Consider the following 25,964-nt stretch of genomic DNA (forward strand, 5'->3'; position numbering starts at 1 on the left):
TTGATGGCACACACCATGTCTATGTCTTCACCATTTTCCTTTCTGTCAAAGTCGTTGTCATCACCGAATGGCAAGCGACTGAGGGCATCAGCATTGCCATGATCTGCTGATTTCCGATATTCAATGGTGTAGTCAAACTGGTTCAGCCACAGGGCCCATCGTGCTAGTCTGTTAGCAGCGAGAAGTGGCGTCCCTTTCCTCGGACTGAATAGTGATGTCAGTGGCTTGTGGTCAGTCACGAGTACGAATTTACGACCGTACAAATATTGGTAAAACTTCTGCAAGCCAAATATGATAGCTAGGGCTTCCTTTTGAATTTGACTGTAGTTACGCTGTGCAAAAGTAAGAGTCTTGGACATATTGGCTATTGGGCGCTCGCTTCCATCAGGATAGCGGTGAAACAGGACTGCTCCAATACCAACGTTTGATGCGTCGCAAGCCAGTCCCAAAGTTTTGTTTGGATCAAAGTGTATCAGAACTTGACTTGATGAAAGTACATTTTTCAAGTGATCAAAAACTGACTGTTCCTCATCTCCCCACTTCCAAATAGTTGACTTTTTCGTAAGGCAATAGAGTGGCTCTGCTATACTGGCTAGGTTTGGGATAAACTTTCCATAAAACTGAACTGAACCTAGGAAAGATTTCAAGCTTGATTCGTTCGTTGGAGATGGCATCTTTAAGACTGCTTCGACTTTGGATCCCTTAGTGATCCCTTCAGCCGACAAAATGTGTCCAAGGTATTCTACACTGGGTAGTGCAAACTGGCACTTTTCACGGCGACATCTGAGTCCATTGTCGCTTAGACGTGTGAGCAGACACTTTAGGTTGTTTAAGTGACTGTTTGCATCTTTCCCACTGACGAGCATGTCATCCTGGAAGACGGCCACTCCAGGTAGATCATGGGTCAGGTTTTCCATGATCTCCTGAAAGTAACCAGGTGCTGACTTGATTCCGAAAGGGAGTCGTTGTTGCAGGAGTACTCCACGGTGAGTGCTGAGTGCGAGTCTGCGTTGACTTTCTGGAGCCAGCTTGATCTGATTATAGGCATCAGCAAGGTCTATCTTTGTATATCCGAATCCACCTCCGAGTTTCTGCATCAGTTCAGCAGGGAGTGGCATTGGATGACGGTGATCAGCAAGTTGGTCATTAATTCCCACAGAGTAGTCACCACAAATCCGTAGTTTGGGCTTCAGGTTGCTTGAAGCGTGTGCTTTACGAATCGGTACCACTGGCGTTCCGTATTCATTGAATTGGACTGGCTTCCAGATTCCCTTGGCGATGCCTTCTTCGTAACCTTTGGCCAGGTCATCACGAAGAGCAAATGGGACCGGACGTGCCTTGTGAAAGACTGGTGTTGCGTCCGATTTGAACTTCACTTCCAGTTCAAAGTTCTTGAGACATCCCAATTCTTGCTTGAAAAGATCTGGAAATTCATCACACATGTTGTGACAATCTTGCTGCAGGGAAACATAGGGCTCGCTTGAGGTCTTTGGATACATCCCTTCTGCACCTTCCCTCTTAGCTTGGCTGTCTATGCTTTTCAAACCTAGAGCAGTGTCTACGGAAATTCCCAGAGTCTGGATAGCATTCCGACCCAGCAAATTAAGATCAGAGATCTTGGTGACTATGTAAGGTATAAGATCCTGCTTACCAGTTGTTGGATCCTTGGTTTGGCCCATGAAAGTTCCTAGAACAGGCAGGTTGTGCTTGCTGGCAGATTCATAGCGATGCTTGACATCTTGCAGCTTTGGTCTTCCAAGTTGTTTCCAGACTGACAAGGAAACAAAATTGCCTGTAGTAGCAGTGTCCAATTCCATTGTGAACAGTCTGTTCTGGATTGTTACTGGCACAATTAAACTATGAGTGCCTCGGGAAACTTCACCTAGGATCGCCTTGACTAGCTCAGCTTTTGTGATTCTTTTCACGGGAGTTTGTGAATGACCATTGCGTTGCTGATGTTGTTTTTTCCTACACACCGCTTGCAAATGACCCTTTTTATCACAAAAATGACATTTGGTTTCCCTGAAAGGACAGTCTGTTGCTTTGTGGGCCTTTCCACATCGGCAGCATTTCTCCTGGTTTGTGGAATAAGACTGCTGATGTTTCTTTTGAGGACTCTTATTCCTGTTCTGCTGGACCTTGTACACCTGCTTGGTTTTGGAACCGTATACAGTTTCTTTTGCAACCTTTGCTGCGTCTTCAGTCTCAATGGCAACCTGGACAGCACGGGCAAAATCTAGTTCTGAGTCTTTTATCTTAAAAAGCGCCTTCAGAACCGCTTCATTGTTAACCGAACATATGAATCTATGTCTCAGAGCTTCATCCTGTGGGTTGGTGATCGCTGGAAAATCACAGGTAGCTGCATCCTGGCGTATACGTGCTGCCAGCTCCTGGAGAGTTTCGCCTGGCTTCCGCTGCATATCACTCCAAAACTTGAAACGCTCTCTCACAATGAAAAGTTTAGGGTCGAACTGTTCCTTCATGAAGTCAACGATTTCGTCCATTATCAAGTTGTTGATATCTTTAGGCGGATTTTGTTGGGTAGCCAGATTAGCAAGTTGTTTGTAAACAGTAGCAGTCTGATTGGTCAGGAACACTTGTGCCATGCGTTTTTCATGTACAGCATTAGCAGCCACAAATGTACGGAATCTTGACCAGTAATCAGGCCATAGTTCTGTCGCTGAATCAAATGCAGTAAATGGTGGAATCGACACTGTTGTTGAAGCAGCTGAAAAATAGCCACTAGAATCGCCTTCAACTTGTCGAGCACCAAACAGTTTTAACAGAGCGTCCATATCTCTCTGATGTTGTTGCATTTGCTTGTCCATTTGTTCCCTAAACAATTTAATAAGTTCTACTGTCTGTTTTTCAGCCATTGTTATTACGATGAATAATTTTACGGTAAAGTAAGCATGTATCCTATCGGTCCTATTGGCGACGCCAATAAACTCTGTTATGTTTCCCTCGGGTGACTCGTAGAGATAACATAACGAGTTATACAGTTTAATTATTACATTTGTTGTTCAATTACATACAAAGAACGCACTCACCCAATGTTCGTTATGAATAAACAAAAGTCATGTCCGCCATATATATATATCAATGACATTTTACTACGACAGTCCCACAGGACAACAACAATGAAACAATGAACTCAGACGAACCACATGACACACGGAACGTCAGACGAATTACATATCTAACAGTCCATATAACAGATTGTTTAATGTTATAGTTGCTTCACATTTAGCTAAGAACTCATCTCTGTTATCTATATGGATTTTTTTCTTTTTTTTTGCAATTACCTTAGCTTATTTATTTGTAGAGTTATATGTTTTATCAGTAATTTTCTGGTACTTATTAGTGATGCTAAGTACTAGCTGATTAAACTTATTAGTATTAACTTTGTACATATCTTATCAGAAAATAAATACAATGACATTTTTAGCAACTTTTAACTTTCTAATGTCCTTAGCTATGTCATTTGGGAGTGGGTTGTATCCAAAGAATTTCAAGTTATTAAATAGCTTAAGTATGACATCAGATCCTTAACACATTTCATGTAGTAACTCTCAAACTCTAGTGGTATATTTTCATGTTCTAATGCTGTATGCTCTCACCTCTCTCTCTCTCTCTATCTTTCTCTCTCTCACACACACATACACACACACACACACACACACATGCAAGCCATGTACAGAGACACTGTCAGTAACGTGAGGGTTGACAACGAGTACAGTGAAGAATTCTGGGTAGAGGTAGGGGTCCACCAAGGTTCAATGCTCAGCCCCCTCCTATTTATCATAATCCTCCAGGCAATAACGCAGGATGCCCCTGGGAGCTCCTCTATGCTGATGACCTTGCGCTAATTACTGAGTTACTATCAGAACTAGAGAAGTTTCAGTTGTGGAAGCAAGGACTAGAATCGAAGGGCCTTAGAGTAAAAGGCAGACTGTATGATGCATGTGTATGAATGTACAAAATCAGGGGTGTTGTGCTACCCCAGAGTCATAGTTGGTGCATGACCTGAGAATCCACATGAATGGCAATGCATCATTCCATGCACATAATACTAAGATGACAACAATTTGCAGAGACTGAGTGATTAGATTCTGAAATTATTCGGGACACAAAAAAGGAAACCATGTTTATGGGAACATTTATGCTCAGTTGCCTGAATTACAGTTTCCAGTTATGTTCACCACATGGCATCAAGTTAACAGGAGAAGCATGGTTGTATAGTTAAGAAGTTTGCTTCACAACCTCATGGTTCTGGGTTCAATCCCACTGCATGCCGTCTTGGGCAAGTGTCTTCTACTATAGCCCCAGGCCAAGTAAATTCTAATCAATGTATTTGATAGACAAAACCTGAAAGAAGCCTTTCATGTATTAAGAGAACTGTTCTTCATTCCGATTGATGTATACCAGCATGTATTATAATTGAAATAAATAAAATGGAGAGTGAAGAACATGGTACTTCTTGACAAGTCACCTGACAAGGCATGTCTTCACCTTATGATGCACCATGACCATTTGTACAGTCTCACCCATAAGGGGCCAATGCATGATGAAAATGTTTAAAATACATGGAGTGTTTGCCTACTTATTCTCCTTATTCCATCCTCTTTCCTTTTATATCTCTGACCCAGTTTTACTCTCCTGCTTCTTTCTGTCTCTGTATGAAGCTCCAGTGGTTTTGCATTCCTTATCAACTGCAACCAGTTTTTCTTAGATGATGCAAAACTCTTCCGTTTCTCTTTAATTTCACTCCTGTCAATTTTTCCCTGAAGAAGGACTTTATCTGAAATGTTTGATTTTTCACACCCCATGTATTCATTGTATTCTTTTGTCAAAGTTACTGTATGTGTATATATATATGTGTGTGTGTGTGTGTGTGTGTGTGTGTGTATGTGTATTCTTTCCTTTCATGAGCGTCCAGTAACACAATATCTGTATCACGTCCTCGCGTTGTTGTTTGTTGTTGTTTTTTTGTCATTTTTCTTGTTTGAACTCACTATATATATATATATATATATATCATTGTCCTTTAACGTCCTCTTTCCATGCTGGCATGGGCTGGATAGTTTGACTGAGGGCTGGCAAGTTAGAAGGCTGCACCAGGCTCCAATCTGGCAATGTTTCTACAGCTGGATGCCCTTCCTAATGCCAACCACTCCAAGAGTGTAGCGTGTGCTTTTTACATACCACCGGCACGAGGGCTAGTCAGGCAGTACTGGCATTGGACACGCTTGAATAGTACTTTTTATGTGCCACCAGCACAGGAGCCAGTCAGGTGGCACAACCACGCTCGAATGGTACTTTTTATGTGCCACCAGCATGGGACCAGTCAGGCAGCACTGGCATCAACCACACTCGAACAGTGCTTTTTACATGCCACCAGCACAGGTGCCAATCAGGTGGTACTGTCATTGGACACGACAATGACTTCACTTGCCTCAACAGTTTATTGCCCAATGATTGAAGGGTACTCTTAAATGGGCTGGTTATGCTGCATTGGCATAGGCCACGGTTACAGTCTCACTTGGCTTGCCAGGTCTTCTCAAGCACAGCATATCTCCAAAGGTCTCGATATATATATATATATATATATATATATATATATATATATATATATATGTATATATATAGTCAATCCAAACATGAATAAGCAAGAAAAAACATGAAAAAACAACAACGCGAGGATGTGGAATAAGTACAGTGTTATTGGACACTCAGGGAAAGAAAGAAAAGAAAGAGGATTTCACGTTTCGAGCGGAGCTCTTCATCAGAAATATAGAAAAAGTCCAAAGAAGGGAAGACGGAGAAAGATAATCGCCAACGATACACACGCGGTCACGTATATATATATTTAGAAGGTTCATTATTATGACCAGTCAGAGAGTAACCATTGGTTTTGCACCTATAAAACGCTTAGCTGTATAGATGACTCATCAGATTCAAAAGCAACATAATCTCTATACAACCGGAGGGAGAAAAACATGTAGAGAGGTTATGTGCCTCTGATCATTTGAGTCTGATGAGTCACCTATACAACTAAGTACTTAATAGGTGTAAAACCAATTGTCATTCTCTGACCAACCATAACAATCACCCTTCTATAAATATATTACTGATCTAATGTTTTAGAGTGTGCTTCTTTTTCAGATATATGAACTACTAACGATTTATGTATGTATGTATGAATGGATGGATGGATGGATGGATGGATGGATGGATGGATGTTTTTGTTTTGTTTTGTTTTTTTGAGAGAGAGAGAATGTGGAATAATTCTTTTCTGGAATTGGATTCAAAGTACATGTAAAACTATAAATAATAACATGTAAATATTGGGTTGAAAAAAAAGCCTCTTGGATAGAAAATGATGAAAGCTGCCTTTGATTTTGTTTTTCCATCCAAGAATATTTTTTAACCCAGTATTTATACACACACATACTAAACATTGAGTGTGTTCTGTTTTCATTTTTTTTTTTTGTCAAAAATAAACTATGTAATATAGCATATGTATATTTATAGTAAACATTTCACAAAAAATGAAACTTGTTCTTTTCTCTTCCATTAATGCACTAATCCAATCAGCAAGTGCCTTTAACCAATAATTCAGAGTCATTCAATAATTGGCTCAAACCTCCGATTCCTGTATATTTCCAAGTATATGTCTTCAACTACACCAACAGTAAAGCAATCCAGAAAAATGGGACAAACCCTGCAGTTACAGAAACTGGCCCATACACATACAGGTAGGTTTCATCTCTCTCTCTCTCTCTCTCTCTCTCTCTCTCTCTCTCTCTCTCTCTCTCTCTCTCTCTCTCTCTCTAACTCTTCCCTTCTTTTCTCTCCATCATCCTACTTTAATTCATAACACCATTCTCTCTTACACACTTTTCAACTCTTCTCTCCTTCTTCCTTTTTACACACACACACACACACACACACACACACACACACACACACTGCCTGTCTCTCTGTCTGTCTGTCTCTCTGTCTGTCTGTCTCTCTCTCTCTCTCTCTCTCACCAACTTCTCAACACATTCCTCACTCACAGTAGCACTTCAACTCTGCCCTCCCTTCTATACAGTTCTGCCTATTTTCCTTCTCTCTCATGCACGTACTACCACTCACATACGTTTCTCTCTCCCCACTTTTCTTTCTCGATCTCCATTCCTCTTCTTCCTTTTCATCCTCAGCTTTTGTCTAATTGGGTAATTTCTTGAATTACAGGGAACATATTGAAAAGGTTGATGTTGTCCTAAAAAATGGTACAGTATCATATCGGGAAAAGAAATACTACATCTTTGACAAAGAGAAGTCTGTAGGGCCTGAAAGTAATGTTGTTGTTACACCAAACCTCCCAGTTTTGGTATGTTACTTCATAAAGGTTTACTCGTTTATTTATTTTATTTATTTACTGGTTTCACCCACTAGGCTGTTGCCATACTTGGACTCTGGCACCTTTAACCCTTTGGCATTCACATTATTCTGTGAAAAGTAATGCTAGTTTATTCATATCGTTTTTAATTAATCACGCATTATCTTGTAGCTTTGAGATTTTGATGAGGTAAGTGTTAATTTTTAGAATGACATTATAGGGTTGATGTAAGAGGCTAGATCTGGGCACTTTGTACATAAAACAAGTAGAATATTTTGGCCAGATATGGCCAGTTTAAATGCTAGAAGATTAAGGCTATATTGTCCCCAGTGGTACCTGTTTGATTAACTTTTGAAAGATGAAAGACAGTCAGCCATGACAGAATTTGGACTCAGAACATAAAGGGATACAAACTGAATGCCACAACGTTTTTTTGCCCAAAGTTCTACCAATTATGCCATCCACTTTATTTTGTTGTGATTTTCTTTTACTCTTTTATTGATTCTTGCCAGTGAACCTTTGACCTTGCTGGGGTACTATAATTTTAGGGGGAAAAAAACCATATCCTACGTCTTATTGAAAAAGGTAAAAAAAGCATAGCAATGATTAAAACCCTGTTACTGTGTTTATAGACAGCTAACAACATAAACATATGTTTTTATATTACTGCAGCAACCCTTGCATCAGATTCTAATTTGATTTTAACTAATTGGCCAAAGGATGAAAGGCAGTATCTTTGTCCTTCTAAAGTTATCTCATATATTCATTGCAGTATTTGACCTAACTGCAAAATGGTCTTGTTGCAGCAGTCTACTTTCTTTGACGGGTGAAATTGTATTTCTTGCTGTCTTAACGTCACCAACCATCATTAATCAATTTTGTGTATATTATCTGCAATTCCTACTTAGCAACTAATATTTTGTTCTCTTTACTGAGATCACTATTTTTCATCTTTAGCTTGAATACCTGTAGGTCAGTGTATGTAGGAGAAAACATGGGCAAGGAAAGAATTCCAGGAGTGTGCAACTCAAAAAAAGAATGACTGAGTAAATGTATTTAGTGTAAGTTTTGGAGTGAAATATAGCAGAAACTATCAGATGCATCAGGTGGACCTAAATAGTGTTAGTAGAAAGCTTGTTAGTTCAGAGAAGCAGAACCAGGAGAAGAGAGAGATAAGTAGCTCTGTATTTATGAGCTCCTGCCAATCAGATGGTTTTCTTTTTGATTTTGTCTTGGAAGTTTGTAGAGCAAGACTCCAATCTAGGTCCTTGTAGAGGGTCAGCAATTGATTAGGGCTAAAGTATTTCTTGGAAACCTTGCCCCTGTGATGGTGCATGGCTCAGTGGTTTGAGCATCAGGCTCACAATCATGTGGTAGTGATTACAATTTCAGGTTGTATGCAGTGCTCTTGAGTAAGACACTTTATTTCACATTGCTCTATTTCACTCAGCTATAGAAATGAGTTGTGATGTCACAGGTACCAAGCTGTATTTGTCTTTGCTTTTCCCTTGGACAACATCAGTGGCATGGAAAGGGGAGACTGGTATGTATGAGTGACTGCTGGTCTTCCATAAACAATCTTGTCTCGACTTGTGCTTTGGAGGGGACCTTTCTAGGTGTAATCCCATGGTCATTCATGACCAAAAGAAATCTTTACTTTACCCTGGTCCTTGTGATGCTATTTTGGCAATGATACATGTATATGTTTACCATGAGAGATTATTTGAGATTGTGAAGCCTAGCATTTGTGATTTTTAAGGGTTTTATTGCATCTTTATTATATTTTTTTCAAAACTGTTTCTTTAATGTGTGTTGTTAGTGGTTATATCTTGATGCTGTTGGAAGTGTGTTGGAGATATCAACGTCTTTTGAGGTGCATCAAAAATTAATAGTGTGGGTTAGAGAGAATTCTGTTGGCATATGCTACAATTTTGCAGAAAATTTCTGATCCAAGAAATGAAAGATGGACTTGAACCATATTCCAGGTGATTTTCATGCAAGATATGGTTGAAATCTTTGCTTACATCAAGTGCAATGATATTGTTCTTGTTGAAGGGTGAGTGACCAGCGCTTAACAATGAGAACAAATATCTAGTATATCCTTCTTTGGAGGGAGAGACACCCAAGGAAGAAAGAGAAGATTATTGACAACTGAAATCATCAGTTTTGTGGTGGAATATGATTGGTCAATAATCTGTTTGGATATTGTAGCAGGTTTCCAAGGATTGGGATTGTAATAGAATCTTGAGGAGTTTGGTGAGGATAGGATTTAGTTCTTTTGAGCATTTGAGGGGAATGAGAGGAATTCTGTCACAGCTGCTCACGTCATTGTTTTACAATGATTGGAAAATCTTTTATACATAGTGGTTATGTGTATATGGTGGTGAGAATAGAGTATGGAGAAAAGGTGCTGAGAAAAGTTTTCCTAAGAGTGATTAGGATAGAGTTGCAGGTAAAGTATGAACTACAGGCTAATATCTATAATAGTATCTACAACAGTTAGTCACAATGGCTATAGTAGTTAGTAGTGACTAACTGTTATAGTTAGATCAAATACTGATCACATGTGTAGAGCAATATTTTTTCTGACTTTATTTACTTTTTGACTAATATCAAATCAGATATTTCTTTCAGTAATATAATCAAATAAGAAGGTGTGAACTGAGCATTGCACATTTGATGTAATCCTACATGTTTACACAATATTTAAGCCATAGGAACGGTTTCAAAATGTTCACTTTTAACACTCTCAAGCTTTATTTTCTAGTAAAACTTCTGATTTATACTGTTTTCTAATACCTGATCATTTCAGACTGTGGTCAATTTTGTAAGATACACAAATGCAACTATACAAGCACTTGTAAATATGCTCACATTTATGGACAAACCCTTCAAGACGTTGACTGTTGGTGACATTATTTGGGGATATAAGGATCCTCTTATTGCAAGTTTGGCTAAATATATTCCCAAATCTATGAATGTCAGTCTTCCCAAAAAATTTGGAATATTTTATGGTGTGAGTATATTATGTCTTCTTTTTTTATTGATCTTTTTTTGTTTTTCAAATAAAATAAAACTGCAAACTTATGTTGTTCTATTTACTTAGGTACACATTGTTGTTTTCAAAAGGATTTTCAAATACAAGCATATGAATGTAACACAAAGTGGAAAAACTAGCACTTGAATACCAAAGGTAGGGTAAATATAGGTAGAGTGCAAATAATGAAATTAGCAATATGATAGCCTCATTTAAAATCTGCCAGATTTAAATGGACATATACATTATTGCTTGGATTTTTGCAGTTCTGGGTGCACCCCATGCATTATTATCTATTTAGTAGGCATCAGCATACATCAGCAAATAATTTGTTTGCTGATTTCTATAAACAAGGGCTTGTGGCCTTGTTAGATTCATCAGTGTGGTGTGATAGCTTTCACTGAGGAGACAAATAACAAGGTTAAAACTCTACAGTGTTTCAAAGTCCCTTTACGCTTGTGAATTGCATGTAGGAGAAGCTTTTCTCAAATGGTGAAAAACAATAGCAATCAGATATATAGATTTGAATGTGGCTGAATATTTTTAGAATGAATAGATACATTAGAGTGTGTGTATGTGTGTTTATATTAACGGCAGTGCCCCAGCATGGCCATGGCTTTGAGCTGAAACTGCTAAACAAATTATGATGCATGAGCACGTGTGCATACATACACACATACACATACACATACACACACACACACACACATGTACATGCATATACAAAAGTAGATCATCTATCTAATGACAATCTGTCTTGTCAATGTCCAGCTAGGGTCCCCATCCTCACAGACTGTCATCAATGGGCACGTCTGCAGTGGGCTCAAAAATGTCAGAACTGGCAATATCAGCCCTGACAAAAGTCAATATTGCATTTCTGTGCCAGAAGGCTGAGCTAGGGTCTGGAGAAGAAGGAGTGAACATGATGCCGATGGCTGTGTGGTGGAGAGAGAGTCATGGGGAGGACAGAGCATCATGGTATGGGGTGGAATTGCACTCAACCAGAAACTTGGACCAGTGGTCTTCCAAAACAATGGCCAAGGTTGGGGCAATGGAATAACCACTGCTCACTACATCGACCAAGTGTTGAGGCCTCACATTGTGTCATACTTTGCCCGTCATCAGAATCACGTGTTCCAACAAGACAACACTCGTGCCCATACTGCTAGATTAACAACAGACTTCCTCCAACAGCACAACATCCAGACCCTGCCATGGTTTGCCCTAAGTCTGGACTTGAACCCCATAGAACACCTGTGGGACGAAATCCAAAGAAAGCTAAATAACATCCATTCAAGGCCAGCAGCACAGCTCACTGCAAGTTTTAACAGAGTGTGGGCTGCTATCCCCATGGCCTTTATCAATCGTTTGATGCATTCAATGTACTGAAGATGCCTGGTGATAATCAATGCTAACGGTGGTCACACAAGATATTAAGTTCATTGCTTTGGATCCAGAACACTCCCTCATCACATGACACCATGTGACATGAAACATGTTTCAGGAAATGATGTTTTATCATTCAATCAATGCTATGGCAGTCTGTCAATTAACCGGTTTCTATTTAGTATGTGTATGGCGTTTCTTTTGTGGTTTGGTATACATATATATAAATGTGTGTGTGTGTAAATAAATATGTATATATATCATTAATCATTATCATCATCACCATTTATTGTCCATTTTCCATGTTGGCATTGGTTAGATAGTTTGACAGGAGCTGGCTAGGTAGAAGACTGCACCAAGCTTCACCGTCTGTTTTTGCATGGTTTTTATTGCTGGATGTCCTTCTTAACACCAACCACCTCTCAGTGTGGACTGAGTGCTTTTTACATGGCATCAGCATAGTTTGAGAGGTGGGGGTGAGGCATTGAAGGAGGTGTCCTTGTAATGATGTGTGTGTATGTGTATAGCTGCAGGCATAGCTGTGTGGTTGAGAAATTTGCTTCCCAACCATGTGGTTTCAAGTTCAGTCCCACTCTTAATAGATATATTGCACAATGATAATTATGAACTTCTTTGTTATATCTGTTCCACAGAAAAACGGCACTGATGATGGAAACTACATAATTTATTCTGGAACTAAAAATGTGAATGATCTTGGAAACATCGAATCCTGGAATGGAGTTAGGTTAGAATTACACACACTTTTCATATTTTCAATGTTATTGCTTTCTTTTATCTATTATCTTTTATTTATTTCAGTCATGAGACTGCGGCCATGTTGGGGCTCTGCCTTGAAGAATTTTAGTTGAATAAATCAACCCCAGTACTTAGTTTTTTTAAGCTTGGTACTTATCCTATCAGTCTCTTTTGGAGAACTGCTAAGTTATGGAGACTTAAACACACCAACACCATTTGTCAAGTGGTGGTGGAACACACACACACACATTGATATATGTGTATATATATATATGACAGGCTTCTTCCAGTTTCCATCTACCAAATCCACTCACAAGGTTTTGGTTTGCCTGAGACTATATTAGAAGACACTTGCCCAAGGTGTCATGCAGTGGGACTGAACCCAGAGCCATGTGGTTGGAAAGCAAGCTTCTTACCACACAGCCACACCTTTCTATAAATTTTCATAACTTTCATTATGATCATCTATATACCTCTGTTTTATCATCCCAGCATGGGACAGGTGGGTCTCACAACATAATCTGGCATACATAGCAACTAAGTAAAAATTGGTCAACTCTGTTGTGATGAATATTGTTAATTTTGGTATGACTTCTTTGGTTAAAGATGTCTTTCCTATTACTAACTACTTTACAGTGTGGGCTGAGTATTACTCACACAGCCTATCCTCATGACCATGCCTGCACCATCCACACAGCTATGCTTACACCACAAATGTGGTTTTAGGGAGAATAAATATGATATTAATTATAGGTCTCTATCGAGTGAATGACAGGATCACTATGTAGTGAGAGTGAATGATTGTGCAGCTCATGCAGAATAAATACCATAAGCTGTTTTTGTTTGACATACCAATTTATTGGCCTATATTACCAAACATCTTTTACCTTTTTCATGTTTCAGTCATTAGACTCTGTGGCCATGTGGGGGCATCACCTTGAAGAATTTTTTTTCGAATGAATTTATCTCAGTACTTTTTTTGTCTATGCTTGGTATTTATTTTATTAGTTTTTTTGATTGAACTATCAAGTTACAGGAACATAAACACAGCAACATTGGTTGTCATGCACTGCTGGGATACAGAGACACAAAGATGCATGCATATACATAAAAATGTATATATATATATATATATATATATATATATATATACACATATACTATATCAGGTGATCAGCCAGCACAAATCAGTCAACGTTGTTAGCTGAATTTTACATAAAGCTATTGCTTTAGAAGTTTATTGAGAGTTACCTCTCTTACGTACATCCCATTGACAAGAGTCAAAAAACTCAATACATCAATGTTTTGGATTCCTGATAGATGGCGACACTGTACAAACCAGGTGTTTTCACACCTTTTTACCATAAGAGAGATGTTTTATCCACAGTAATTGCAATGAATTTGCTTTTTAGCAGTTGAAATATGGCACAAATATATTTTAACTAACCTAAATTTTGCTATGTGGCTGTGTGGTAAGTAGCTTGCTTACCAACCACATGGTTCCAGGTTCAGGTCACTGTATGGCACCTTGGGCAAGTGTCTTCTACTATAGCCTCGGGCCAACCAAAGCCTTGTGAGTGGATTTGGTAGACAGAAACTGAAAGAAGCCCGTCATATATATGTGTCTGTTTGTGTATGTGTGTGTGAGTGTGTGTTTGTCTCCCCCCACCATCACTTGACAACCGATGTTGGTATTTTTACGTCCCCGTAACTTAGCAGTTCGGTTAAGAGACCAATAGAATAAGTGCTAGGCTTACAAAGAATAAGTTCTGGGTTCAATATGTTTGACTAAAGGCGGTGCTCCAGCATGGCCACAGTCGACATGACTGAAACAAATAAAAGAATATATATATATATATATATATATATATATATGTATATATATATGACAGGCTTCTTTCAACTTTCATTTACTATATCCACTAGAAGACACTTGCTTAAGGAGCCATGCAGTGTGACTGAACCTGGAACCACATGGTTGGAAGCAAACTTCCTACCATGCACATAAAAGAGCCTACACACACACACATGGGGCTTTGATGAAACTGTAAGGTGTGACTCGGCACTCAACTATGACACTATTACATCTTATAGTGGAAACAGGTGTAAGCCAATGAAGTTCATGAGAGAATTGTTTATTTGTTTGTCATCTCTTTTCTTATATATATATATATATATATATATATATATATATATACATACATATATATATCATCATCATCATTATCATCATCATCATCTTTTGTGTGTGTGCTGGTGTCAGTGAAATATATATATATATATATTAAGATAAGAAATAGAATGTCCTTGGTGCAGTATTTAATTAGAAGTCTATCTAATTATTGAAGTAGAAAAATTATCAGAAAAACTATTTTTATTCATTTTTTTTTCATATATATATTTGTATATGTATATATATGTGTGTGTGTGTGTGTATATATATATATATATATATATATATATCATCATCATCATCATCATCATCATCGTTTAACGTCCGCTTTCCATGCTAGCATGGTTTGGATGATTTGACTGAGGACTGGTGCAACTGGATGGCTACACCAGGCTCCAATCTAATTTGGCAGAGTTTCTACAGCTGGATGCCCTTCCTAACGCCAACCACTCAGAGATTGTAGTGGGTGCTTTTACGTGTCACCCGCACGAAAACGGCCACGCTCGAAATGGTGTCTTTTATGTGCCACCCGCACAAGAGCCAGTCCAGGGGCACTGGCAACGATCTCGCTCGAAAACCCTACAAGGCCAGTCAGGCGGTACTCGCAACGGTCACGCTCAGGATGGTACATCTTATGTGCCACCCGCACAAGAGCCAGTCCAGGGGCACTGGCAACGATCTCACTTGGCTTGCCGGGTCTTCTCACGCACAGCACATTTCCAAAGGTCTCGGTCAGTAGTCATCGCCTCGGTGAGGCCCAATGTTCGAAGGTCTTGCCTCACCACCTCAGCCCAGGTCTTCTTGGGCCTACCTCTTCCACGGGTTCCCTCAACTGTTAGGGAGTGGCACTTTTTCACGCAGCTATCCTCATTCATTCTCACCACATGTCCAAACCAGCGCAATCGTCTCTCTTGCACGCCACTACTGACGCTTCTTATGTTCAGCTTTTCTCTCAAGATACTTACACTCTGACGGGTATACACATTTACATTACACATCCAGCGGAGCATACTGGCTTCATTCCTTGTGAGCTTACGCATGTCCTCAGCAGTCACAGCCCATGTTTCACTGCCATGTAGCATGGCTGTTTGTACACATGCGTCATACAGTCTGCCTTTTACCCTGAGTGAGAGTCCCTTTGTCGCCAGCAGAGGTAAGAGCTCTCTAAACTTGGCCCAGGCTATTCTTATTCTAGCAGTTACACTTTCAGCGCACCCACCCCCACTACTAACTTGGTCACCCAGATAGCGGAAGCTATCAACTACCTCTAGTTTTTCTCCCTGGAATGAGATAGAAGTTGTTTCCTGTTTGTTTCCAGTGTTTATTGCACCTGAACATCTGCCACATACAAAAACTAACTTTGTAGTTAATCTGCCTTTGATATTACTGCACCTCTTATGTGTCCATAGATTGCACCGGGTACATCTTATAGAGTTACTACCTACTCCTTTACTGCATACTGAGCAGGGCCATCTACCTTCCTACTTATTAGGATTTTGGTTTTTGCTAGGTTGACTCTAAGGCCCTTCGATTCTAGTCCTTGCTTCCACACCTTAAACTTCTCCTCTAGTTCTGATAGTGACTGCGCAATTAGTGCAAGGTCATCAGCATAGAGGAGCTCCCAGGGGCAACCTGTCTTGAATTCCTCTGTGATCGCCTGGAGGACTATGATAAATAGGAGGGGGCTGAGGACGGAACCTTGGTGGACCCCTACCTCTACCCGGAATTCATTACTGTACTCATTTCCAACCTTCACCTTACTGACAGCATCTCTGTACATGGCTCGCACAGCTCTCACTAACCATTCTTCTATCCCAAGTTTCCTCATTGACCACCAGATAAGGGATCGGGGGACCCTGTCAAAGGCTTTCTCCATGTCAACGAAGGCCAGGTACAGAGGTTTATCCTTGGCTAGATATTTCTCCTGCAGCTGTCTCACTAGAAATATGGCATCAGTGGTGCTTTTACCTGGCACGAACCCAAACTGCATCTCATCTAAATTGATTTGCTCCCTAATTAGTTGGGCTATGACCCTCTCCGTAACTTTCATAACCTGATCTAACAGCTTGATGCCTCTGTAGTTATTAGTATCTAAAGCGTCACCTTTACCTTTGTAGCAGTTTACTATGGTGCTGCTACACCAGTCATTGGGTATGACTCCTTCGTGTATCACCTGGTTCGTAATACGGGTGACTAGGCTGTAGCCAACACTGCCAGATATTTTGAGCATCTCTGCAGTGATTCCTGATGGGCCGGGGGCTTTCCCTGTCTTCATACTCTTAATTGCTTTATCTACCCTGGTACTGTCAACTCGGATAGCTGGTCCCTCTGTTGGGTCGACATACGGCAGGCTCTCTTTCTCCCATTCATTCTCTTTATTAAGCAATCTATCGTAGTGGCATCTCCAGACCTCTTTCTTTGCAGCCTCATTTAGTGCAAGCGTACCATCATCCATGCGAACACATTTCTCTCCTACAACATCACTATTCTCTCTCCTACACTGTCTTGCAACACGAAATACCTCGAGTCTTTGGTCCTCACAGCGCAGAACATTGGCAAATCTTTTCTTATCTGCTTCCCCTCTGGCTAAATAAACCTGTCGCCTAGCTTCCCTTCTGGCAGATTGGTACAATTCCCTGCTACCACTGTTCTTCCAGTCCTTCCAAGTCTGTTTCTTTTGTCTAATAGCCCCGTCTACATCCTTGTTCCACCACCACGTTACTCTGGGTCGAGAGGGGACTTTACACCAGCCACAGATCTGGTCTGTGGCTCTCAACAGGTTGTCTTGCAGAAATCTCCAATTGTCTTCCACGTTGTATAATGCTATATCCCCTTCTATTTCGTCAAATGCTTCAAGTAACTTGTCTCTAAATCTCTGTCCATTTGCAGGGTCTTTAAGTTTCCATACCCTTCTTCCCCAGGCTGGTCTACTTCTGGGCACCCATATTGCCTTGATCTCGAAGTCGCTAACTACTAATCTGTGTTGGGGTGTACGGGGTTGTCAAGAAAGTAATTTCGTTTTTTGCAAATAGATAGAGTTATGACTTTTTTTTATGACTTTTGTCAACGTTATGATTTTTTTCATTTTGATATTTGATAGCCGTTACTTTTAGCTTACTTTAGAAGCAAATTGCATGTAATTTTGTTTACAGTTGTTAGTTCAGTGTCAATTTTAACATAGAGTGCAAAAACTAACATTTTCGCCATATTTTGCTTTTTTATTTCCGTAAAGGCAAGAAAGCTGCTGAGGCTCACAAAGTGATATGTGAAGTTTATGGTGTTAATTGCTTAACAATACGCTCCTGTCAGAAATGGTTTTAAAAATTCTATTCTGGAGATTTTTCACTCAAAGATGACCAACATTCTGGTCAGCCTACTGAAGTTGATAATGACAGAATTAAAGCCATAATTGAAGCTGATTGTCATATAACTGTATGAGAGATTGCAGAGAGGTTAAATGTATCACACACGACAATTGAAAATCACTTAAAATATCTTGGACTATTTAAGAAGCTCAATATTTTGGTTCGACATAAATTGAAAGAGATTCACTTAACACAATGAATCAATAATTGTGATATACATCTCAAACACAATGAAATCAACCTTTTTTTTAAATGAATCATCACTAGTAAAGAAAAATGGATTGTCTACAATAACATCAATTGAAAATGATCATGGTCCAAGCATAATGAACTAACAGAAACTACATCGAAAGCTGAATTGCATCGAAAAAAGGTCATGGTGTCAATTTGTTGGGATTACAAAGGCGGTGTATATTTTGAGCAGCTTCCAAGGAATCAAATAATCAATTCAGGTGTTTACTGTTAACAACTAATGAAACAGGGGGAAGCAGTCAAAGAATTGGCAAATCGTAGAGGAATCGTGCTCCACCATGACAATACTAGACTGCACACATCTTTGCTAACTCGTGAAAAATTATTGGAGCTTGGTTGGCAAGTGATGTCACATCCACCATATAGCCTTGACCTTGCGCCATCAGATTACCATTTATTTCAAAGTTTGCAAAATTCTTGCAATGGTAAAACTTTCAATAACGATGATGACCTGAAATCACACTTGCTGCAGTTTTTGGCTGATAAGGACCAGAAGTTCTATGAACGTGGAATCATGAAGTTGCCCAAAAGATGGCAAAAGGTCATTGAACAAAATGGAAAATATATAATTGATTGAAGTTCATTCTTTGTATTAAAAAAAATGACTTTTATTTCACACTAAAAAAACTAAAAATAACTTTCTTGACGACCCAGTATATATATCCTTTATGGTAGCATGATTATTTCTGTCATCATTCTTAATCTCTCTCTCCCACTTTCTCTCTCTCTCTCCCACTTTCTCTCTCTCTCTCCCACTTTCTCTCTCTCTCTCTCACTGGCTAACCTTGTACCTCCTCTACAACAAGACACCTGTTTCTGTCTCTCTGTCTCTCTATGACCTTTCATCATCTGACACAAGATCACCTCCTCTAATTCCTCCTCTCCTCTCGAGATATTTGTCTTATTAGTTACTTGGTGACCCTGTCAGTGCGGGTGCCACTTACAAAGCATCCAGTCGACACTGTAAAGTGGTTGGTGTTTGGAAGGGCATCCAACTGTAAAAACCTTGCCAAAATTGACCTTGCCTGTACTTGTGCCATGTAAAAAGGACAGAGTCCCATCTGCTGGGTGGTTGGTGTTAGGAAGGCATCCAGCCATAAAAACCCAACCAAAACAGACATAGATGTCTGATACAGGCTTCTGCCTGGCTGGCTTCTGTCAAACCGTCCCACTCATGCCAGTATGGAAGGTGAACAGTAAATGATGATGATGATTATATATATATATATATATATATATATATATAACTGACACAAGCATACACACACACACACACACACTCACGTATACACATACATAAAAGATATTCGTAAAGGTTTGAACCCAACTCACTTCATGACATGACAGCAATGAAGCATTATTTTGGAATCACTGAGAAAGGAATCAGAATCTGGCTCAAATCTTTCAGAACATTCCTTATATATGCCTTGTCCAACCCACGCAAGCATGGAAAAAGGGATGTAAAATGATCAGATGATAGGTCTCTAGATAGTTTCCATCCACAAAATTTCACTTATAAATCATTGGCCAACTTGAGCTTATAGTGGAAAACACATGTCCAAAGTTCTAGACAGGGCAATTCACAGTTTATAAGGAATAGAATAGAAGAATAAAAAATAAAAGTAGATAGAAGAATACAGACAGAAGATTAAAGTTCATAGTTCATCTTTTTCCAGAGGATATGGAGGTTGGTCTGTACTTCCGTGAAGGTATAGGCCCTTAGATATAATCTCAGGTAAATCCAGGCAGTATTTTGAATGATGCATTCATGTTGAAGTGTTAGCTAATATATACTAGCTAGCCACTTCAACATGAACACATCATTCAAAATACTGCCTGGAGTTACCTGGGATTATATCTAAAGGCCTATACCTTCATGGAAGTATGGAAAAATATAAACTGTGAACTTTATTCTCCTGTATGTATTTTTATATCTACTATTACTCTTTATTCTTTTATTTTATTCCTTATAAACTGTGAATTTCCCTGTCTAGAACTTTCATACATTCTCACCTTGTCTCTGATGACAGTATACCTAGTGTAAGGACATGCTAGCCTATCACTTGGGATATCCAAGAAACAGCTGTAAGACTTCAAATTCATCTTACCTTAATTAAATTATTATAAATGACTTGAGATACTTGTCCTGCCTTGGTTTTTGTTGTCCTTTTCCTCTAACATATATATATATATATATATATATATATATATATATATATATATATATATATATATATATATATATATATATATATCATCTGTCAGACGGGACTTTGATGACTGCTATAAAGCAGGAAAGTATACTAGCCCTTATATATTTAATACTCAATATTTCACATATTCAATAAGACATTCAATATTTCATTTCATTTTACTATTTATATTACATATTCCATATTCTATATCCCACATTAATTTTATAAGAATATAAATAAAACATAAAAAACAGACAGAGTTGGAACTCTTTTAAATAATATATTCCTCTATACACTATCATACAAACCCCCGTTTTTATTTTTATTTATTTATATATATCATCATCATCATCATCATCGTTTAACGTCCACTTTCCATGCTAGCATGGGTTGGACATATATATATATATATATATATATATATATATATATATATATATATATATATATATATGTATATATATAATATAAATTGGACATGGGCGATTGTTGTATTCTTTCTTGTCTTAAAGTTCCCAGCCAAACGGCTGGGTGGATTCGCATGAAAAATGGTACACATGTGGAGACGGGTGCATAGATTGGAATGTGATTTGTATTTGTTTCCTAGCTCCCATAGTTACCGAGAATAGCAATTAAAACTTTTCTTAATGGAATTCCCCTGCCATTAAAATAACCAGTTGCTCACACACCCGGCATATTACCATTTCGCTAGCAACAAGGGGAGTACAGGATGACAGTCAGCCAAAGCCATTCATACATACATACATACATACATACATATATACATACATGACCTCTCTCTCTCTTTTTCTCTCTCAGTCACTCATACATTCACTAGCTACAAAAAGTGTTAACTCTCTCTCAGCCACACATAGATACATACATCTATGTATACATACATACATACATAACAACCTGCATGTGTGTGTGTCACCGAAGCCATTCATACATACATACATAACCTCTCTCTCTCTCTCTCTCTCTCGCTTTTTCTCTGTCAATCACTCACACATTCACTCACTACAAAAGTGAATAAAAAATTTCAGTTATCTCTCTCTCTTTCTTTCTCTCTCTCTCTCTTTCTTTCTCTCTCTCTTTCTTTCTCTCTCTCTTTCTTTCTCTCTCTCTCTCTTTCACATACACACACATCAGCAACATTACTCTCTCTGTCTCTTCACACACACTAACAAAAGCAATTCACATACACACCACACATTCTGTCGCGCACACCCCACCAAACACACACACACATACACATGCACACACACCAACTTCAAAAGAACTTCACTCATACAATCGTGCTCTCTCTGTCTCTTTCACTTTCATACTGACTTCAAAAGATCCCCTTTCCACCCAACCCCATATTAAAAAAATAAAGATTTTTTAATGGAAACCGATGATCATCTTAAAAAATGTAAATAAACACACATAGGCACAGGAGTGGCTGTGTGGTAAGTAGCTTGCTTACCAACCACATGATTCCGGGTTCATTCCCACTGCATGGCACCTCGGGCAAGTGTCTTCTACTATAGCCTTGGGCTGACCAAAGCCCTATGAGTGGATTTGGCAGACGGAAACTGAAACAAGCCTGTCGTATATATGTATATATATATGTATGTGTGTGTATATGTTTGTGTGTCCGTGTTTGTCCTCCCAACATCGCTTGACAACTGATAGTGGTGTGTGTACGTCTCCGTAACTTAGCAATTCGGCAAAAGACACTGATAGAATAAGTACTAGGCTTCCAAAGAATAAGTCTTAGGATTAATTTGCTCAACTAAAGCAAAAGAGCAAAAGAACACATGGTTTATAAGTGGTTTATAAGTGACAGTTGTGTGTTCCCATATCGAAAGATCGCCCAATGCTTTAATGATTAGACAGAGGTCCAATAGAATAGCTCTCTGAAACAGACTACAGACAAATTCGTTCTTCACAATTCCTGAAGCTGTTTTCTGACAAGGGGGTGGGGTGCGGGAGTCAGGAAATTTTCATATAGCTGGAGGCTCCAATCAAAACAGGGGACCCGAAATGATAAGGTTGAGAAATGCTGTTATAGATTATGCCTAACCAAAAATGATCACAACCACATCATCCAAACAGACCTGGTGAAACCGGGCTTAGCTGCTAGTATACATATAAATTTGCCATGGTCAATTCTTTCTTGTCTTGGGATTCACTGTCAAACGGCTGGGTGGAATTGCATGAAAAATTACACAGATGTGTAGAATAATCCAGTGGTGATGTTGAGCTTTGTATTTTTTCATAGCTCCTATGGTTACTGAGATAATCTATTATAATAATACTCTTGTGTTTATGAATGAGAAAGGAAGGGGTGATAGATGAATAAGGAAGGAAGGGGTGATGTCATTTTTTCATAGCTCCCATGGTTACCAAGATAATCTACTATAATAATTCTTTTGTGTTTATGAATGAGAAAGGAAGGAAGGGGTGATGTCATACTTGGTAGTGGGATGATGAAAATTGTACGCTAAAAAAATAAATCAGTGTTTCAACTCTGTGTGAATATATGTGTGTGTATGTAAAAGCAGGTATGTGAATGTGTGTGTGTGTGCATGTGCACGCACAATGGCAGTGAGATGGTTCATCTTTGCTTAGTGTATGGGTTTATTTTTTGATTTGGTTGAATCCTCATAGGTTTTTTTTATTTTTGGTCAGTTATTTTTAGCGTTTTGACAGAAAAGGTCATTCTAAGATTGTTTTTCAATGTAAGCGTGCACAAACAAGTTGAATGCTTACACAGAGCAGGTTTTACAGCCACATCATCCAAACCGACCGGATGAAACTAGGCTTAGCTGCTAATACATATATATATATATATATATATATATATATATATATATATATATATATATATACATAAATATATATATATTTTTTTCTTCTCAATCCTTTCTGTTGAAGAGCATAGGCTCAAAATGACTTTTCCATTCTTCCTGAGCATTAAACTAATACACCTGCTTGTTGTTCCTTCACCTGTCTTCATCTTTTGTTTTCTGTAAGTTTGAACAATGTATGTATGTATGTATGTATGTATGTATATCAGGTGTAGATCCATTTCTGATGAGACTAATGGAGGTGCTTTCAATACATTCACATGCAGGCACACACATATAAAGGGAAAGAATTCAAGTCCACAGTAGCCAACATTGTTTTCAATTGACTAAAATATTAGTTTAATAAAATTCAAAAAATTTCTATGAGAAGTGGTGAATTCTAATGGTTCACTTTTATTAGCTTTTTGGAACTTCTGTACTCAAACGGATGTGTGTGTGTGTGTGTGTGTGTGTGTGTGTGTGTGTGTGTGTGTGTGTGTGTGTATGTACAAAGAAAAAATATATCTGTGATGAAATTGTTTAACTAATTCCTTTTTATGTTTTCAGTTCTCTTCCTTATTGGAACTCTCCATATTGTAATATGATTAATGGATCAGGTCAGTAAACATCATCACCATCCTCCTCCTCCTCCTCCTCCTCCTCCTCCTCCTCCTCATCATCATCATCATCATCATCATTAAGGGGGTGAGATGGCAGAATTGTCAGCACACTGCTTAGCAGCATTTCATCCATCTTTACATTCTTGGCAACATTTGTGAGCTATAACTTGTAGTCTTGAATCTAGCTTAGAAAGGCAGCAAACTGGCAGAACAGGTAGAGTGTCAGAAAAATAAATGCTTTGCAGTATTTGGTTCAGCTCTTTAAGTCCTGTGTTCAAATCCCACCAAGGTCAACTTACCCTTTCGTCTTTCTAGTGCCAATAAAATAAAGTATCGGTTCCAGATAGTGGATAAGTAGAATTATTAGAGGGTTGGCCAAAATATCTTGCAGTAAATATATTTCAACATTTTATGCTGTAGATTTCTTTGCTAGTGGGGTGAACTTGCCTGTATCTAACAAACAATATGGTGTATTGAAACAATATGGTGTATTAAAAATATCCAAGAAAAATCATTGGCGAACCAACTTTGTATTCTCCCATGACAATTCCATTAAAAGTACACAGCATTTGTCAAGGATGTCATCAGGTGTCATTTGTTGCATGATTGTGTAAAGAAGGGCTTTGTTTAGAATTCAGTGTTGTTTTTATTGTTGTTGTTATAATTTTTTTCTTTTATTCACAGATGGTACTCTTTTCTCACCTTTCAAAACCAAAGATTCCAACATTTATATCTTCTCTACAGATATTTGTCGGTGAGTTCACTATATATAACTACTGAATGAAAATTTCTGCACTTAGATTGACAAATTCTAGATGATCCCTTAGTTCTTTAGTTTGTTTTGGCAGCAATCCCAGCCATATGGGTTTACCACTTTCAAGAGTTCCCAAATATATGTCTTAAGATTCATGTTTAAGCCAGGTGTACTCATTAGAAGTTGACAAGTCCTGAAATGAATGTGTGCAGGCTACCTTACTAACACTAGAACACTTTATTTGTTGATCATCCACAAAATAATTTTACAGATGCCCTTTAACTTTTACATTACCTACCCACTCAGTACAAGCCCAGTGCTACAACATCCTACATTAAAATATTCAAATTCAAATCTTAGCTGAAACTATAATATCCAACTCTTATGAGAAATATTGGTAAAGAAGCTATTATGGCAAAAATTCCACCTTTTATTATCTTTTGTTTCAGACATCAATGAATCATTAACTCTTTAGTATTTAAACCAGGCATATCTGGCCCAAATATTCTATCTGTTTTATGTTCAAACTGGCCATGTCTGGCCTCTTACACCTATGAAATAGGTACTAGTTGAGCACTGGGGTCAATGTATTTGACTCGTCTCCTCTCCTGAAATTGCTGGCCTTGTGCCAAAATTTGAAACCCTTACATTTGACAGAGTAATCTGAATGCTATCTGCCCTATTTTTGAAATCCTAGCAGCAACACTGTAGTTGGAAGCAGGAATCTAATTCTACACTTTATCACATTCAAGAATATAAACACGTTTTTAAGCACAATACACACAGAGTCAAAAAGAAACACTACCTTTCACCAGCACACAAGGGTCAGCACTGCGTGAATGACAGTGTTGTCTCTCCCTAGCATGCAGCTTCCTATCTCGGGCATGTAAGCATGTACACAACAGCCAAACACCACATTGCTGGAACTGTGAAGCACACTGTTCTATACAAAGATTTTTGTATTTTTTCCTAAACTAGGGGATGGCTACTGACATTAAGCTTAAGGATTATATAATGTACACATATAAAGAAAGAATTTTTAAAAAAAGGATTCATTATAATGAATGTTATTGATAATAATATCGAGTGGAAATAGGGGATGCGGCTGTTCTGCAGTGCCTACACACGAGCCACCACTGTTAAAAAGTAATGTCAAACTATGCTCCATATAACTTAATTCTGTTAATGTTGTGAAGTCTATATCT

The 25,964-nt window shown here is 38.5% G+C and overlaps 1 protein-coding gene across 1 annotated transcript in view; it reads left to right on the top strand.

Moving 5' to 3' along the window:
- Positions 1 to 25,964, top strand: part of LOC106874987 (lysosome membrane protein 2) — a 53,254-nt gene that overhangs the window by 11,879 nt on the left and 15,411 nt on the right. Inside the window, exons 2-7 of the mRNA XM_089352558.1 lie at positions 6,598 to 6,758; positions 7,240 to 7,378; positions 10,200 to 10,403; positions 12,464 to 12,555; positions 23,953 to 24,002; positions 24,690 to 24,759. Of these exons, the coding sequence (XP_089208684.1) occupies positions 6,598 to 6,758; positions 7,240 to 7,378; positions 10,200 to 10,403; positions 12,464 to 12,555; positions 23,953 to 24,002; positions 24,690 to 24,759 (716 nt within the window). The remainder of the gene's footprint in view (positions 1 to 6,597; positions 6,759 to 7,239; positions 7,379 to 10,199; positions 10,404 to 12,463; positions 12,556 to 23,952; positions 24,003 to 24,689; positions 24,760 to 25,964) is intronic.

This window comes from Octopus bimaculoides, chromosome 5, assembly GCF_046866305.1.
Source record: "Octopus bimaculoides isolate indiv1 chromosome 5, ASM4686630v1, whole genome shotgun sequence".
Lineage (NCBI taxonomy): Eukaryota > Metazoa > Mollusca > Cephalopoda > Octopoda > Octopodidae > Octopus > Octopus bimaculoides.